Below are 16158 nucleotides of genomic sequence, written 5' to 3'. Positions count from 1 at the left end.
GAGCCACCCAGGCACCCTTAAACCTTGTTTTTAATGATGTGGAATATTCATTGAATGAGCCCATTACGGTTTATTGCCCAGTCTCCGATCGTGAGAGCTTATACTTGTTTTCCCATTTTTCCTCACTTCAGTCATTCAGCAAACATTTAATGAACACTGCTGTGTGCCTGGTTCTGTAGGTCCTTATCCTCACAAAGCCTAACTCTTAAATTCTAGTGGAAGAGACTGTTGTTTTTTTTTTTTAAAGCAACAGGTAAACAAAATAATTATGTTTTATCAGACATGTTACCTAGGAAACTGCATGTTGGAATAGAGCAAATGGTAGATGAGCTAGTTAGGGAGGGCTTCCAGGTGAGGGACCCTAAGCCGGGACGGGAATGTATGAAGGAGCCAGACGGGCCTGGAGTCAGGCAGGAAGGAGCAGTGGGCACAGAGCCTGAGCCAGGAAAGAGCTGGATGGGCTTGAGAAACCGCAGGCAGGAGAGCACTGTGGTTATGAGTAAGGAGTGAACCTCTTTGTTCCTAAAGTTTACCCTCATTTGGAGTTATTTCCTAGGAAAGACGCCCAGAAGTGAAAATATAGGGTCAAAGGATATCAGACTTTCAGAATGTATTGAATTTGGTTCTGATTTCAAACAAAACTATAATGTAGTCTAAAACTAAATGAAACATGAAATAATTCAGAATCGTAGACCGTTTAGTATCTAGTGTACTACAGCTGTGATCTGCTGCTGTCAGTTTGCTAATAATATTACAAAGTATACCAACGATTTGTGGGTACCGGGGAGGATTATTGAAACAGCCGTCTGGGTTTCCGGGTTGATGAACAACAGCCTCTCTTCTCCCACTAGGCTGTGAAGCTCACCAGCTCTCGAACCCAGCTACCTTATGAGTACTACTCGCTGCCCTTCTGCCAACCCAAAAAAATCACCTACAAGGCAGAGAATCTGGGTAAGTTCTCCTCTGACTGTGTCAGCCTGTCCCAAACGGGAAGCCACGTCCTTATGTGGTGACGGTAGCGGTTAACCCTGACATTCCTGTGTGCCGCACGCCGTTCTACGTTGTTTACATACAGAGCAGTTTATTCAAGCCTCAGAACAGCCCTGGGGTGGCAGATGCTGTGTTTATGCCCATTCTACAGGTCAGGGACTTGCCTCTGGTTATATTTTTAATTTACAGCGAAGCCGGGCTTAGAGACTACGTAGTCAGACTTCAGAGTTTCAGTCCTTGGCTGCTGCTCAGACCAGCCCTCCCTTGATTGCTAGATATTCCCTTCTCTTTCGTGGCTTCTGCAACCTACTCTGCTTTTAATTAAAAGAGTGAGTGGTTACCTCTGGCCCTAAAAGAAGCAGAGGCATCACTGTAGTTCTTGCTAAGTGTGCAAGACTTGCTTCAAAAAATGTGCGAGGCACCCAGCGCAGTGTCTGGGATGTATGTTCTATAAATAGTCATCTTATTCCAATTCAAATAATTCTCCATTTGCTAGAATTGCAGGCTTAGAGCAAAAGACATTTGGAAGCCTCTCTTCCCGACAGATTCTTAGTACTTACCTGTTTCGGTGTTGGGTCCTGGAGATAAAAATGTGGGTAGATGCTGTCCCTGCCCTCAAGAAGCTTAGGAGAATTTCCTCTTACAGCTTAGGAAGGAGAAAGGAGAGAATTGGTTCTTGAGCAGGCCTCTGAAAGGTTTGCCTTCACTGTCCGAGCTACCCCTGGCTCAGATGTTTCCAGAGTCCCTAGCTGATAAGTGTATCTATGATCAGGTATTGGGTGTCCCAGACCAGCTGGAGGCAGGCCTTGTAGTCAGCTTAGCCAAAAGCAGGCAGCACCTCCCATCCCTTCATCTTGCCTCCTACTGTTGTCTTGGGGCCTGGACTGACTTCCACTGATTGTCTGGGCTGTGCCCCCAACCTGTCACTTACCCTACTTTTCCCTTTCCACACCATATTGTGCTCTGGCCACCTTGTCTCTGCCTGAGAAACTTGACTTGCTTTGTCCTCTTGGTCAAAGGACCCTCAGAACAGTTCCTCCCATGCCCATGAGCTGGTGTGGACTCGTTGCCAGCCTGTGCTCAGCAGTTGGGCACCCCTCCGTGTGACAATGGGTGACCTTAACCCCTCTGAGCCTCTGCTGCATCCTCCATGAAGCTGGGGAATGTTCTGCCTCACAGAAATGGAAACTTTTATGTACAAAAGTTATTCTGCTACATTACATCTCTGTCTGTCTTTGTGGAGTGCCTGCCTTCATGGCCTGTGGGTTCTTAGAGTCGAGAGATCATGCCTTATATTCCTCTCTCTCTCCCACTTCTAGCCCAGTGTCTGACACAGTAGGATTCAGTCAATGTTAGTGTCCTGCCCAAATGGAGGAGAAAATTCCTTGGTTACATACCTGTTAGATGGCAAGCCTTGTACTCTCTGTTCTCATCATCACCACCATTAATACTTACAGGGCTCTCATGAGCTGGGTGCTGTTCTAGGCCCTTCTGTGCTTTAACTTCATTAATACTCACAACAGCTCTATGAAATAGCTCCTCTTACTATCCCCTTAACACAGGTAAGGGAAGTGAGGCGAAAAGAGGTACAGTTTCTCGCCCCAGTCACTCACCAGTATGATTGCTCCCTTTTCATAGTAGAGGGAGGGGCAGCGATGAGGGTTTAAAAGTCTTGCTCCACAGATCACATGGCCAGTAAGGGGAGAAATTGACATATTAACATATTACTCAGGTGTTTTTTAACTCTAAAGACAGAATTCTTTCTGTTGTCCAGACTGCCTTCTCCAGAAAGGTTCATTTGGGCTGTGTGAGGGCTGTGCTTGTGGTGATCGTGCTGATGGAGATCCGTGCTGGGGTGTGTGTGGGAGTGTCTGGGGGCAGATGTACTGGGCCACAGCCTCCAACTCACTTAGAGGGTCCATGTTCCTACCTTGATGCTCCTTTAGCCTGGTCAGTGATCTGCTCCAGCTGTAAAAAGTTAAAAGGAACATTTGCATATTAGAGATGAGCTGTTCCAGACTAGCCTGTCTTCTCTCTTGATGTTAATTTAATTTCTAAATATCAAGATGTGATACCTGCTTACTTGGTCTCCAGCCTTGTTCCTCTCTGTGTATTTTCTTCCTTTCCTCAAGTGAGCTCCGTGTAGACTAAAAAGAAATGGGCAGTAGGGCATGGTGTGGAGGAAGGAGTCCAAGAGCGTAGTGCTACAACAGTCTCCTCGTCTGATCACGGGCAAGTCTCCGTCCCTGTCTGCTTCTAGGGTCATCTTCTGTGAAATGAAGACGGTGACCCGAATCGTTTCCCCAGCAGACTATGCAGATAATTCTTACTGGCGTCCTTGCTCTCCACTGGCCAGTCCGTTCCTGGGTTCTCTAGGCTCAGCTTCTGTAATGGGGGAAGGGGAGCCCCTCCTCTCCCTGTGCCTCTCCTAAGTGCCTTGTCCGCACTCACCAGGGCAGCTACCATGCACAGGGGTGCAGCTTACGCCCTGCCACTACCGTTCATACGCCAGCGACTCACGGCTTTCATCCACAGCCCTGACCTGTCATGGGAGCCTGAAATTTGGGTGTCTAACTGCCTGTTTGACATGTCCAAACCAAAGAAAGGCCTTCGTCTAAATTTGCTCCTCTTTCTGTTTTCCCAGCTAGCACCCCGTTGTAGAAACCTCAGTCTCCCGCCGCTTCTCACCGGTCCTTTGTATCCGTCAGCACCTGGCCCCCTCGACTCCCCCGCTCAGTAGCTCCTGAATCTGCGTGCTTGCTTCCACACTCAGCACGCCCCGTCCGGCCACCGTCCTCGCTCACATGCGTGACTGACTGGCATCGCCCCAGCCAGTCCCTTGCATCTTCTGTGTTTTCTTCTTAAAACAGCCAAAGTGACTTTTCTGTCATCTGAATAAGGTCATGTCTTCCTCCATCTCTGTTAGAAAGCCCTCAGGGTCTTTTGGGTAAAGATCAAACTTCCAGCACTGCCCACAGGCCCTGAGGTCTGACTCCAGCTCGTCTCTTAGGCTCACCTTAAGTCACCTGCCCCCTTTGCTTTTTGCGCTGTGACCACACAGGCCTCTCCGGCTCAGCACATGCCTCCCACCCCCCAGGAGCTTTTGCACATACTGTTCCTTCTGTCTAGAATGTTCTTCTGTCTCTTTACTTAGTCAGTGCCCCTCTTCCTTTAGAGCTCACTTCAAACATCATTTCCTCAGGGAAGCTTTCCTAGACCTGCTCCCCATGTCTAGAGCAAGTTCCTCTTGTTACGTCATGATTTTACCAAGTCTGTCTTCCCACTACACCGTAAGCTCCGTGAGTATGTGTGTTTAACATCGCATCTTCGGGGCCAAGCCCATAAGCAGTACCAGGTAGATGCTGGGGATGAGTGAATGAATGACGAAATGAATGAAAAAATGACTGACCGGGCAGATAGGGCCATATCCAGGCAGGTCTCTGCTGCTTAAACCGGTGTTGGACTCCGTGTATGTGCAGGCGCTCGTCCTGCCTGTTGGCGGCGGTCCATCTTCAGCTTTCCCCAGTTTCACATCATCTCAGTACAACCGTTGGAACAGCTCAGAATGGAAGTACCATTGGCCGTGGGCAGCCCTGAGCTGCTCTGCACCTGGTGCCTGGCCCCCGCTCTGAGGCAGTAGGCTCGCAGTGGGTGTGCAGTACCCCACCTCCCTCCCTGGCTGAACTGGGATCTGAAGACACAGAAATGAGTGGGAAATACTGTCTGCCCTTAAAAGAGCTCCCAGTCAGAGGTAGCAGATGGTTAATATGGCAGCGCCCGGTGCAAAGTCACATCGGCAGCGTGTGAAAAGGTGCAGGAGTGATGCTGACAATAAAGATGGCATTTGTTGCCAGCCTGCTGTGTGCCTCAAACTTGCTTTCTCACTGGAACCCTGTGAGATGATTACTGTTATTATCCCCATTTTACAGGTAAGGGAATTGAGGCTCATTGAGGTTATATAACTTAATCAAGACCAAGACAGTAAGTATCAGCGCCAGGGCTCGGTAGCCGGTCCAGTCCTCAGTGTTGTATGACGCTGCCTCTACACAGAGGGAAATGAGGGGAGAGAGGGACAAGCTAGGCCCCAAGGAGGTCAGGAAGGGCTTCCTGGAGGAGGGAACAGAAGTGGGGCTCGCAGGGTGAGGAGGAGCTTCCCAGGAACATGGGCAAGAAGGGGCACCTGAGGCGCAAGAGGTGTATTTGATATGCCCTGGAGAGTCTGGTGGCGGTATCAGAGTGGGGGTGGGGAGGCCAGGTGGGAGGCGGAGGGGCCGGCTCTCTCCAGGTAGGGTAGAACACTGAGTGCCAGGCTGGGGAACTGCCAAAGGCCCTGCAAGTCAGCAGTGTCTCCTCGGCCCTGGTGACCTCAGCAAGCTCAGGGCTGAAGCTCTGAGATCCATGTGTCTCTCTTACGGCAGGAGAGGTGCTGAGAGGGGACCGGATTGTCAACACCCCTTTCCAGGTGCTAATGAACAGCGAAAAGAAGTGTGAGGTTCTGTGCAGCCAGTCCAGCAAGCCAGTGACCCTGACCGTGGAGCAGAGCCGGCTTGTGGCCGAGCGGATCACGGAAGACTACTATGTCCACCTGTAAGTTGTCCTGCACTCCCTGCCGGCCCCGACTTCGGGTGGGGTGGGCACGGATGGGAGAGGCAGTCCAGGGGGACTGAGCGGGGCCTTGGGTTTCCAGCATCGCCGACAACCTGCCTGTGGCCACCCGGCTGGAGCTCTACTCCAACCGCGATGGTGATGACAAGAAGAAGGAAAAAGATGTGCAGTTTGAACACGGCTACCGACTCGGCTTCACAGACGTCAATAAGGTAGAGTGTCTCAGCATGAAGGGCTGGGGGTGTTTTACCTGGTAAGTCACGAGCCCTTGGGGCCACAGGGAGGGGGGACATATTTAGCTCTAGGTTTATAACAAAAGGTGGAATGGCCAAGGCAGGTTTCTCCTGGTGCCCCGGGCATGGGCTATGAGAGTCCGTGCTTTGGACAAGGCTCTGGCAGATGCTACACAGGAAATGGAAGGCACAGCTCCTCAAAAGGTCAGATTCCATATTTATAAGATTAAAACAAAAAACAGACGGAATTGGAACAGTATGTAGGAGAGCTGGGTAGGATAGTGGTCAAGAGCATGCTGGCTCCTTGGCTGTTGGATCCCACCTCCATCACTTACTAGTTGTTGAGAGACCTTGAGCCTACCTATTTCCTCTCTGAGCCTTTGATTCATCATCTGTAAAAAGCATCCAGTGTCCATAGCTGCCCCTTGGGGTAGTTACGCAGAGTAAAGGAGATGATTGGTGTGTCTACTATTTTATGGCACAGCCTCTGAGAAATATGCTAATAATGGCAATGATAATAACAGTGATTCTCCTGTCTAATTTTCTAAACTGAACTTCAACCTTCTATGAAGGGAGTAAAGGACAAAACCATTTCTTTTGAGGCGTAGCTCCTGACCTCAGCGGGCTTCCGATCCCGATTCAGAAGAGAACTGACCATGTGGGACCCTGCATCTTAAGTCCCATTACTGATGGTGCTAGTGCCGTGACGATCAATGCCAGCAGAGCTCAGAAGAGCTCGTTGCACATTCGGGTTGTCACGGAGGCGGTGGGTCTTAAAAAATAGGGAGGCTTGATTTGAGTGGAGTCGGTTGGCATTCTAGCCGGAGTGAATGCCGGGAACGGAGCTGCAGTGTGGGAACTGTTCACGGGGCAGGAAAGGGCTGGGGGAGACCAGGTGAGCTAGATGTCTGAAAACATGATAGAAGGATGTGAATGCCAGGCCTAAGGGATCCAGACTCTTATCTAGTTAGCCCCAGGGACCCCTGGATGGTTTCTGAGTGGGGAGTGCTGTGAGAGCAGTGTTTTTGGCAGGTTGAAACAGCTGGGCCTGCTGGACCCAGGGGAGGGACCTGATATTGGGATGATTTCCTGGTTGTTTCTGGACCTCTAGGTATTTTCTTCTCTCCACTGCTGTTTTAGATTTACCTGCACAATCATCTCTCGTTCATCCTTTACTACCACCGGGAGGACCTCGAAGAGGATCAGGAGCACACGTATCGCGTCGTCCGCTTCGAGGTGATTCCCCAGAGCATCAGGCTGGAGGGTGAGTGGGGAGGTATGACCAGAGGGGCCGGGCTGGATGGGCCTGGGCTTCCATACCCAGGGTCTTCTCACACTTGATTCTCAGAGGGCTGATAGGCCACAGTGTGGCATATGGGCCCAGCCAAGGTAGGGTCACTACATTCCCACGAGAGAAGGTGGAGCAAGGGAGAGAGCTGACACCTGTTGTGTCCTGGCCTGGCACCTTCCCTGTTTACCCCCTCTGGCTACCCCTGGAAGTGTGTGGTGGTTATAGATGGGGAACCGGAGACTCAGAGAGGTTGGTGACTTGGCTGAGAACAAAGAGCGACTAGGACTTGGCTGGGCCTCTTGGAAGAGCCAGCGAGCTTCCCTTAGGTTGAAGAATAAGGGGCAGTGATGCAGACAGAGCAGTCAGACAGCTGGTTTCTGTGTTACTCTTCCTCTCTCTAAGTGATTGCAAAGATGAGAATTGGTCCAGGGTCAAGAGTTGTGTGGGAGTCTGAGAGCCCAGCCCCATGAACCCAATAGGGGCTGGTCCGGCTTCTCACCTCTCAGCCCTGGCTCACCCCCGGGCTGTGGTAGTGGTGGTAGGTTTCTGGCTTTTTTTTTTAAGCTATGGAACCTAGTTTTCAAACAAAATCATCCCCAACAATCTCATGTAAGACATAGATCCTGTGCTTTAAGAGTGCTGTCCTGCTTCTGGTGAGCGCCGTGAGCACAGCTTTATGTTTATTGCAAGATATTCTTGACATCATCTCTTCCCTCAGCCATTTCCTCAAGTTTAGAGGCTCTGTCTCCTTTTCTCACCATTTTCTCCCCAACAGAGTGCTGGGCAGAGAGGTGCTTATTACATGGTGGTTGGTTGAGTGGATGGACAGATAATGGGATGAACGGAGGAGTAAATGAAGACAGAAGCATCTGAGTGATTGAATTACTGGTGTGCTGGGACTCTGGGGACCCGGCGAATGAGTAAATGGGATAGCAGGAGTCAGTGGTGTTTTCCCTGTTCCGTGGGGCTGATTGAGTGAATACATGAACACTTGAATTGAGTAAAGAGAGATCACTTGAGGGACTCAGACCCCCTCTTCCATACCCAGCAGCCCGAGAGGCTCTTAGGAAGGTCAGGGCTCTGGGGAGGAAGTTTACAGCTCTGTTGCCTCCCCTCAGACCCTGGGTCCCAGCAGCAGGCAGCCTCTGAGGGCACCCCCCAGAACAGCCCCAGGCAGTGGCCCTGGTCCCCGCAGGAACAGACTGAGTCTCTGTCTCTTGCAGACATCAAGGCAGATGAGAAGAGTTCATGCACCCTGCCTGAGGGTACCAGCTCCTCACCCCAAGAAATCGACCCCAGCAAGGAGAATCAGCTGTACTTCACCTACTCTGTACACTGGGAGGTGAGAAGAGACTGGAGCCCGTGGCAGGGGAGGAGGGTTCTGGTCTGGGCAGGAGGTGTCTAGCAAGAGGTCTGACTCAAAGCACTGCTTTTCCACTCTATCTCCCTCCCCTCCAGGAAAGCGACATCAAATGGGCCTCTCGCTGGGATACTTACCTGACCATGAGTGACGTGCAGATCCACTGGTTTTCTATCATTAACTCTGTCGTGGTGGTCTTCTTCCTGTCAGGTGAGAGATCTGCAGATGGGAGGTAGAGAGGACAAGGGGGTGAGGGATAAAGGTCTGAGGTGCATCACGTGACTAAAGGGGGACTTCTAGGGTATTCTCGGGGCCAAGTGTAGGTCAAAAACAAACATCAGTGCTCTGTGCTAGGCATCAGGTATGCAGGAGGGAACAAGGTTTAGTCTCCTTTCTGGAGAGTTCCCTCGGGGAAGAGAGGTACACCGCTCCATGCAACCTTCATTGGGTCATTGGACGAGATTTCGTTGTTGCCCGTTCTGTGCAAGGACTGTGGCCCATGCTGGGTATATGGTGTTGAGCAAGCCTGGCCCCTCACAGTCTGTTCTGGTGCTGGGAGAGACAAAAGAGCAGAGAAGTGGTTGAGTCCAGATAATGGTAAGTGCTTTGGGGCAGATAAACAAGGTGACCAGATACACAGTTCTTGAGAAAGGGTGAAGGCTGCTTGAGAGAAAACCTCTCTGGACTGAGAGGATCCAGCATTCAGACACCCGGGGAAAGATGGGTCCAGCAAAGGCCATGGCTGTGCAGGGGGACAGGCTTGGTGAGAAGCTGGCTGGTGAGCCAGGGGGAGGGTAGTAGGCAGAGGTGGAGTGACACCCACATTTCAGTATCATATGGGAAGCAAAGATGATTTTAGCTGCTCTTTATTAAACATTTCCTGAGGGGCAGCTGCTGTGTTATTAAGTCCTTTCCAAACCTCTCAGTCCTTCAAGTTCCATGAGCCAAGACTAAAAGGTCAAATTAGCTTGAGGTCATACAGCCCATTGTCTTAACCAGGAGAGGAAACAGGGTGCTATGGAGGTACAAGTAGGGGGCCTCTGAACCTTTTTGGGGTGTTGAAAGGTGAAGATACCTGGGGTAAGTTGAAGTGGGAGTGGGCGCAGGACAGAGTGGGGCACCGCGGGCAAAGGGAACAGGAGGCAGTCCCAGTAGGGCCACGGAGGCTGTGAACTGATGACAGAGGTAGCAAGCGCGCAGGGGCGGCATGGGAGGTCTGCCCGGGAGGCAGTGAGGCTGCAGAGGTCAGGAGGACCAAGACGTGGAGCAGCTAAAGTGTTGTTCTCCCTGGAATAAAAAGCAGTGTCCCCTGACTGCCCAAACCCATCCCAGTGGCTCTTTCCTTCCCCTGCCAGGGGAATGACCCTCCATGTACCCTTGTCTGGATAGCTGGGGTGGAGCTCTGCTCAGCAGACAGCCTGAGGCAGCTGCCTACCCACTGCCCACCGGAGGAAGCCAGGTGTGCCAGCGTCACTCAGCGAAACACCAGGCCCAGGAGGCTCCGTTGGCAGTGCTCAGGCCTCTTCCTCCCAACCCTGTTCGTTTCAGGCATCCTGAGCATGATCATCATTCGGACCCTCCGGAAGGACATCGCCAACTATAACAAGGAGGATGACATTGTACGAGGTCTTGGCTGGGGAGGGATGGACTCGGAGAGGGAGGGCAGACTAGCAGTTGTGTTCTGGGCCTAGCAGACCAAGGGTCGAGGGGCGGGGGTGGTGGTGGTGGTGTGTGTGTGTGTTTTTCATAGAGTAGTGTGAAAAGGAAAAAATGTTTAATGACCCAAAATGATAGGGATAAGCATTCTGATTTCTAAGCATAAAAGCAATGGGAGAAGTCACAGAAAGAAAACTTAATGAATATAACATTAAAAATCTGAAACTGGGGACGCCTGGCTGGCTCAGTTGGTACAACACATAGGTCTTTTTTTTTTTTTTAAAGATTTTATTTATTTATTTGACAGACAGATCACAAGTAGGCAGAGAGGCAGGCAGAGAGAGAGGAGGAAGCAGGCTCCCCGCCGAGCAGAGAGCTGATGCAGGGCTAGATCCCAGGACCCTGGGATCATGACCTGAGCCGAAGGCAGAGGCTTTAACCCACTGAGCCACCCAGGCACCCCAACACATAGGTCTTAATCTCAGGGTCGTGAGTTCAAGCCCTATGTTGGGTGTTGGGCCTACTTAAAAAAAAAAAAATCTAAAAACTGTTCCACATGTCAGAATATATAGATAAGACAGGAAAGTGCGACAAACTTGAAAAAGAGGCAATAGTTAAAAGAACTGGTTTTAAAAAGTCCCAAAATCTCTAATGTAAGAATGAACAAAAAATTTACTGACTAGGAAATGGCAAGTAAACATGTGAAAAAACATTTTTCCCTCAGGGATGGTTATCCACCATCCCCCCACACCCCAAAACAGATTCAAACAATATGAGAACACAGTTTTGGACCTTCAGATCAGTCCAAGTGTGTTTTCATATAGTAGTCACTGGCAGCAAGGTGGATGTGAGCTAAGCACTTTTCCAAGCCACCCATGCAATTTGTAGTTTCCTGAAAAGTTACGTATTGGCTATACATAGCACGAACTATACAATAGTTAACTTGCTTTGACTCAGTCATTCTTTTAGAATTTTCCAAAGGAAACTATCAGAACCACAAAGACTTGGTCTAGGTATATTTATTTATAGCTCTATTTATAATTTAAATAAACTAGATGTAGCCTGATATTCCATAAAAATGGATTGGCTGTGTTATGGTGCAGTTATACAATAGAAAGTTGTACCGACATTAAAATACTAATTGTAGAGTATTTATTGGGAATGAGGAAATGCTTACGATCAAACATCACCTGAAAATAACTAAGTATGCAATAAATAGGGTCTGGTTCCAGTTTTGTGTTTAAAAATTATATATACATATGCATATATATATACACACACATACATAAAGAGCTAAAAGAAATGTGTCAAAACAATGATATCATTCAGTGCTGGGAGTATAAATTGTATTTTTCTATGTTTTCCTGTTTTGTTTTTTTTTTAATTTTGAGTTTACTTACGAGCCCTGGGATCATGACCTGAGCCAAAGGCAGATGCTTAATGACTGAGCCACCCAGGCGCCCCTACTGTAAACATTTATTATTTTTTATTCATTTGAAGCATACCATGTGCCAAAAAAATTTATTTTTACTTTTTTATTGCATAAGAGCACATATTACTTTTATAATCAGTTAAAAAAATATTGCTTTTAAATTTCACCACTCAAAAAAACTCTCACAGTTAACATTTCAGTGTGCTGATGTTTACGCTCTTTTTCCATGCACAAGGCTTGTGGAATTTGGAGAGGAGTTTCGCCTTTTATGTAGCTGCAAGCCTCATGTTTGTGCCCTCCTTTTCCGTGTGACATTTTCTCTGGGGAGTACTTTGTCATGTCGTGTACTCTCAGGTGAGAGTGGAGGCTGGCTGACACCCAAAGGACCCTCAGCCCTAGTCCAGGGGTGTGGGTCCCTGCAGGAGCTGCGTCCTCTGGGCCTCAAGAAGCAGCCTCACTTCTGGCCCTTTGCTGCAGGAAGACACCATGGAAGAGTCTGGGTGGAAGCTGGTACACGGAGACGTCTTCAGGCCCCCCCAGTACCCCATGATCCTCAGCTCCCTCCTGGGCTCAGGCATTCAGCTCTTCTGTATGATCCTCATCGTCATCTGTGAGTGGGCCTGCTGGGGCTAGCAGTGGGGTCCTGTCACCAGAGAGCACAGGCCTGAGTCTGAGAGAGAGGTGGCCTCCCGCCCCGGGAGAACGGCGCAGGTCTGCACCACTGGGCCAGACGGAGTCGTCTATGCCAGCAGGAGGGCCGGGTCCTCTCAGCACCAGGCTCTGGTGGTTGGCTGCGCCTCAGAGCGCTCCAGCATTGTGGGTCGCCTACCACGTCCACTCTCAGCAAAGCCACACGCCGGTGCTGTGTGGTTGGCCTCCCTCAGCAGTCAGGCTTTAAGTGACTTACACAAGTCAGCACCAGGTCTTTTCTCAGAAAACACCCCCCCAAACCCTAATATATAGTAATTATAGACAGTTCTGAAGTCAGTCTGCCTAAAAAAAATTTTTTTACCATTTAAACTATTTTTTAATTGGCACATAACACTATGTAAGGTGTACGGTACAACAGTTTGCTGTGTGTATATATGGTGAAATGATCACAGCGGTAAGTTTAGTTAACATTCATTACCACACATAGTTACATGCTTTTTTTTCTTGCGATGAGAACATTTAAGATCTAATCTCTTAGCAGTGCATCTGCCTAAGTTTGTACCTCAGGCTCATGCCGCTGGGCTTTGTGACTTTGGGCACCTCCCTTGACCTCTGCGAACCTGTTTTCTCATTTGAGAAGTGGATAAGCAGCACCCCCCACCCGCCGCAGGGCCGAGAAGGCAGATGCAGTGAGCAGGCATCCGTGATGGTCTGAGCTCTGTGCTGGCCAGTTGCAAGTGCTCTGTGGACTGGAAGCTGCAGGGAACATGTGGCCAGCCAGCACCTGGCAGCTGCTGCTCTCCTGTGAACCCCGGCTAAGACCGATCTTCTCCTGTAGAGAGCGAGGGAGTACGCTGTCAGAAAGGCCAAGGGAAGAGGGAACCTCATCAAGCCTCATCTGCCCTGGGCCCTGAGTACCAGCCTGGGATGGGGGCCGGGGCCCTGGGACCCTGGCCATCAGCCGCCCTGTCTCTCTTCTCCCCCTCCCTCCACAGTCGTGGCCATGCTTGGGATGCTGTCGCCCTCCAGCCGGGGAGCTCTCATGACCACGGCCTGCTTCCTCTTCATGTTCATGGGGTAGGTGTGTCTGAGTGAGCTCCGGGGCTCGCCCAGGCAGCCTGCCCGAACTAACAGATCTCCCTGGTGTGGCTTCCTGCCATTCCCCCACAGGGTGTTCGGTGGATTTGCTGCTGGCCGGCTATACCGTACTCTGAAAGGCCATCGGTGGAAGAAAGGAGCCTTCTGTGTAAGCATCCTAACCTCCTCCCAGTGTTGGTGTGGAGCTGAGAAGCTTCTTCCTGGGCTTCTCAGCAGTGTGGGTGGTCTGTGGTGGGGTTTAGGATCAGAGGTATAGAGGACCAGAGAATGGGGGGCGGGGGGACACACACCCAAAGGGAGGGAATGCTGCATTCCCACCACAAGCACCTTGCGACGTCTGAGGGCCCTTGCTGCTGCATCCATAAGAAGAGGGGATTGAATTTCGGTGATTTTTAGCCTACATTGTTTGATGGCTAAAATAAGAGAAGAAATAGGAGATTCAGAATAACAGGATTTGACACCAAGCCTTGGTGTCAGAGTTTAAAGCCAGAAACTGATCAGCAGGGCTGCTGGGAGGACACCCTGCCCAGTGGAGTAGAGAGAACTACCTGCCCAAGGCAGAAGAAGCCAGGCCCAGGTTGCTTTCATCCTGTCTTCAGACTTTGAGGCCTCCATTTCCTCTTCAGGGAGGACAGCTTCTGCCCTTCTCTGTCCTCCTGGTGGTCGGGAGAGTTTCTGGCAGCAGAAAAGACCACAGAAACTGGCAGAAGCCTGGGACTTGACCCTATCTCTCAGGGAGCCATGACCCTGACCCTGTCCCAGACAAGGAGGCCCCTAAAGCCCCGGGAAACCCTTGTGTCAGACTGGAAGAAGACTGGAAGACCCTTTAGGAATGGTCCTGAAACCATTCCCACTCTGTTGAAAGCCCCAGGGGAGCCCAGGCTGTCTCAGCTCCGGCTGCCACACCCCTGGCACAAAGCCCTCACTGTAGAAGAGCTGCAAAGGTGGCTTTTCTGGAAGAAGCAAAGAAAGGCCCTGAATTGTTGATGCATCAGGCATCTTCAGGCACACGAGAGCCGGGGATCTACAGAGGTGTGGAACCCAGGCAATACCCTATACAGCTCTTCCCTGGGAGGCCTCCCACAGGTACCCCAGGACCTCTCTCCACAGGCGCCATGCCATACCCCGCCTCTCTGCCCCACACCTGCTCCTTGCTTCTGGTGGTGGCAGCGTTCACCGGGACCCCCAGGCCAGACCGCTGGGTTGCTTCCTTGCCTCCTACTCCCTTCTGCCCACCGCCTCTCAGACGATAGGTGTTGAGGGTTTGCCTGCCAAATGGTCCATGAATTTCCTCCCTGCTGCAGCTCTGGCTCTCAAACTCTTGCCCAGGTTTTGGGCATTTTTGCCTCTCGCCTAGACCCTGTACTGTCCTAGGTGTCCCTGGTGTCCCTGCAAGATTGACCCTTCCCTGTGCTCTGGGCATTGCTGTGGCCTGCAGTGATGCGGACCCCTCACTGCTCGTCGCTCCGCTGGCCTCTGTCTTCCCCTCTGTATGGACACACCGCTCCCTCACTCCCCTTACCTCATCCTTTACGTCTTAGTGTCACCCTCTAGAAGCTGCCTCCCCTCCTCCCCCCATTCTGACTTCTGTGTCCTCCTTGGCACTCCAGAGGAGCCTAGGCAGAGCCTCGTGCCTACAAGTAGTGCCATGGAGGTGGGTCTCCATCTGTGTCTCTGTCTGCCTCACTGGAACTCTTCTCCTGTTCTCACTCATTGTGCTGTGTGGACAGCACAATGTCCAGTCTATGAACTCCTGCTAGGAGGGCCGATGGACGCCCTGCTAGACACAGCGGAGTAAAGTAGGACCGTGCAGGCAGGGAGGAAATGACATTTGAGCTGGGCCTCAAAGAGGAGGGTTTCAGTTGGACCAAAGCAGCCAGCAGGGCAGCCTGGGGTTCTGGAATCTCCTAGATCCCAGTCCTGGCTCTGTCCTTTTTCAGTTTCCCCATCTCTCCAGTGGGGGATGGTCACACCTACCTTTCAGGGTTTTTGTGGATGGAAGGAGACTGCACAGAAGGCCCTAGACACAGCATTAGCACTCCGGCGGTGGATACCCTGAGACGGTGCTCACTCTGCCTGCACCAGCCCAGGGACAGCGACATGCAGGAGCTGCAGCCAGTTACTGGGTGTGGGAGAGCTGTGGGCGAAATGTGAAGTTGGCATTGGAGGCCGAGTGCCAGCTTGCGGGGAGCCTCAGGCATCGTGGTCAGTGGCCCTCTTGGATGCTCAGGCAGCCCCAGCAGTGAAGGAAGCTCCTGTAGGTCTGGGGCTTCGGTTCTGTGTGCCTGGGCCGCAGCCGGAGAGATTGACCGGACGGAGTATAGCTCAGTGGGTCGGGGCTTGGCCTCTGGGCTCAGACTGCTTGTGTTTGAGCCCCTGATTCTTCCTTAACTGTGAAGTTGGAGTGTGTATTTAACACTGCTGGACCTCAGTGTCCTCTTCTTTTTCTTTTTTTTTTTTCTTAAGATTTTATTTATTTACTTGAGAGAGAGCGAGAGCACAAAGGGAGACAGAGAAGCAGACTCCCCACTGAGCAAGGAGCCCGATGTGAGGCTCCATCCCAGGACCCTGGGATCATGACCTGAGCCAAAGGCAGACGTTAAACTGCCTGAGCCACCCAGGGGCCCCAGTGTCCTCTTCTTTAAAAGGGAATAATGAGGGGCCTCTGGCTGGCTCAGTTGTTAAGCATCTGCCTTCGGCTCAGGTCATGATCCCGGTATCCCGGGATCCAGCCCTGCATCAGGCTCCCTGCTCAATGGGGAGCCTGCTTCTTCTCCTACTCCCCCTGCTTATGTTCCCTCTCTCACTGTGTCTATCCCTGTCAAATAAATAAAATCTTTAA

General features: G+C 51.0%; 1 protein-coding gene across 2 annotated transcripts in view; it reads left to right on the top strand.

The window, feature by feature from the left end:
- LOC111141400 (transmembrane 9 superfamily member 4) overlaps positions 1-16158 on the top strand; it is a 53030-nt gene that overhangs the window by 26602 nt on the left and 10270 nt on the right. The window contains exons 3-12 of one of the 2 annotated variants that reach the window (XM_022493918.1): positions 852-951; positions 5409-5577; positions 5678-5807; positions 6969-7092; positions 8343-8461; positions 8578-8689; positions 10028-10098; positions 12045-12177; positions 13214-13295; positions 13389-13464. In XM_022493918.1, the coding sequence (XP_022349626.1) occupies positions 852-951; positions 5409-5577; positions 5678-5807; positions 6969-7092; positions 8343-8461; positions 8578-8689; positions 10028-10098; positions 12045-12177; positions 13214-13295; positions 13389-13464 (1116 nt within the window). The remainder of the gene's footprint in view (positions 1-851; positions 952-5408; positions 5578-5677; positions 5808-6968; positions 7093-8342; positions 8462-8577; positions 8690-10027; positions 10099-12044; positions 12178-13213; positions 13296-13388; positions 13465-16158) is intronic. The other variant, XM_022493919.1, reaches the window with a different exon arrangement.

Source organism: Enhydra lutris, unplaced genomic scaffold, assembly GCF_002288905.1.
Source record: "Enhydra lutris kenyoni isolate GAN:26980312 unplaced genomic scaffold, ASM228890v2 scaffoldscaffold6, whole genome shotgun sequence".
NCBI classification, from domain to species: Eukaryota; Metazoa; Chordata; class Mammalia; order Carnivora; family Mustelidae; genus Enhydra; species Enhydra lutris.
This window is presented reverse-complemented; position numbering and strand designations above follow the sequence as displayed.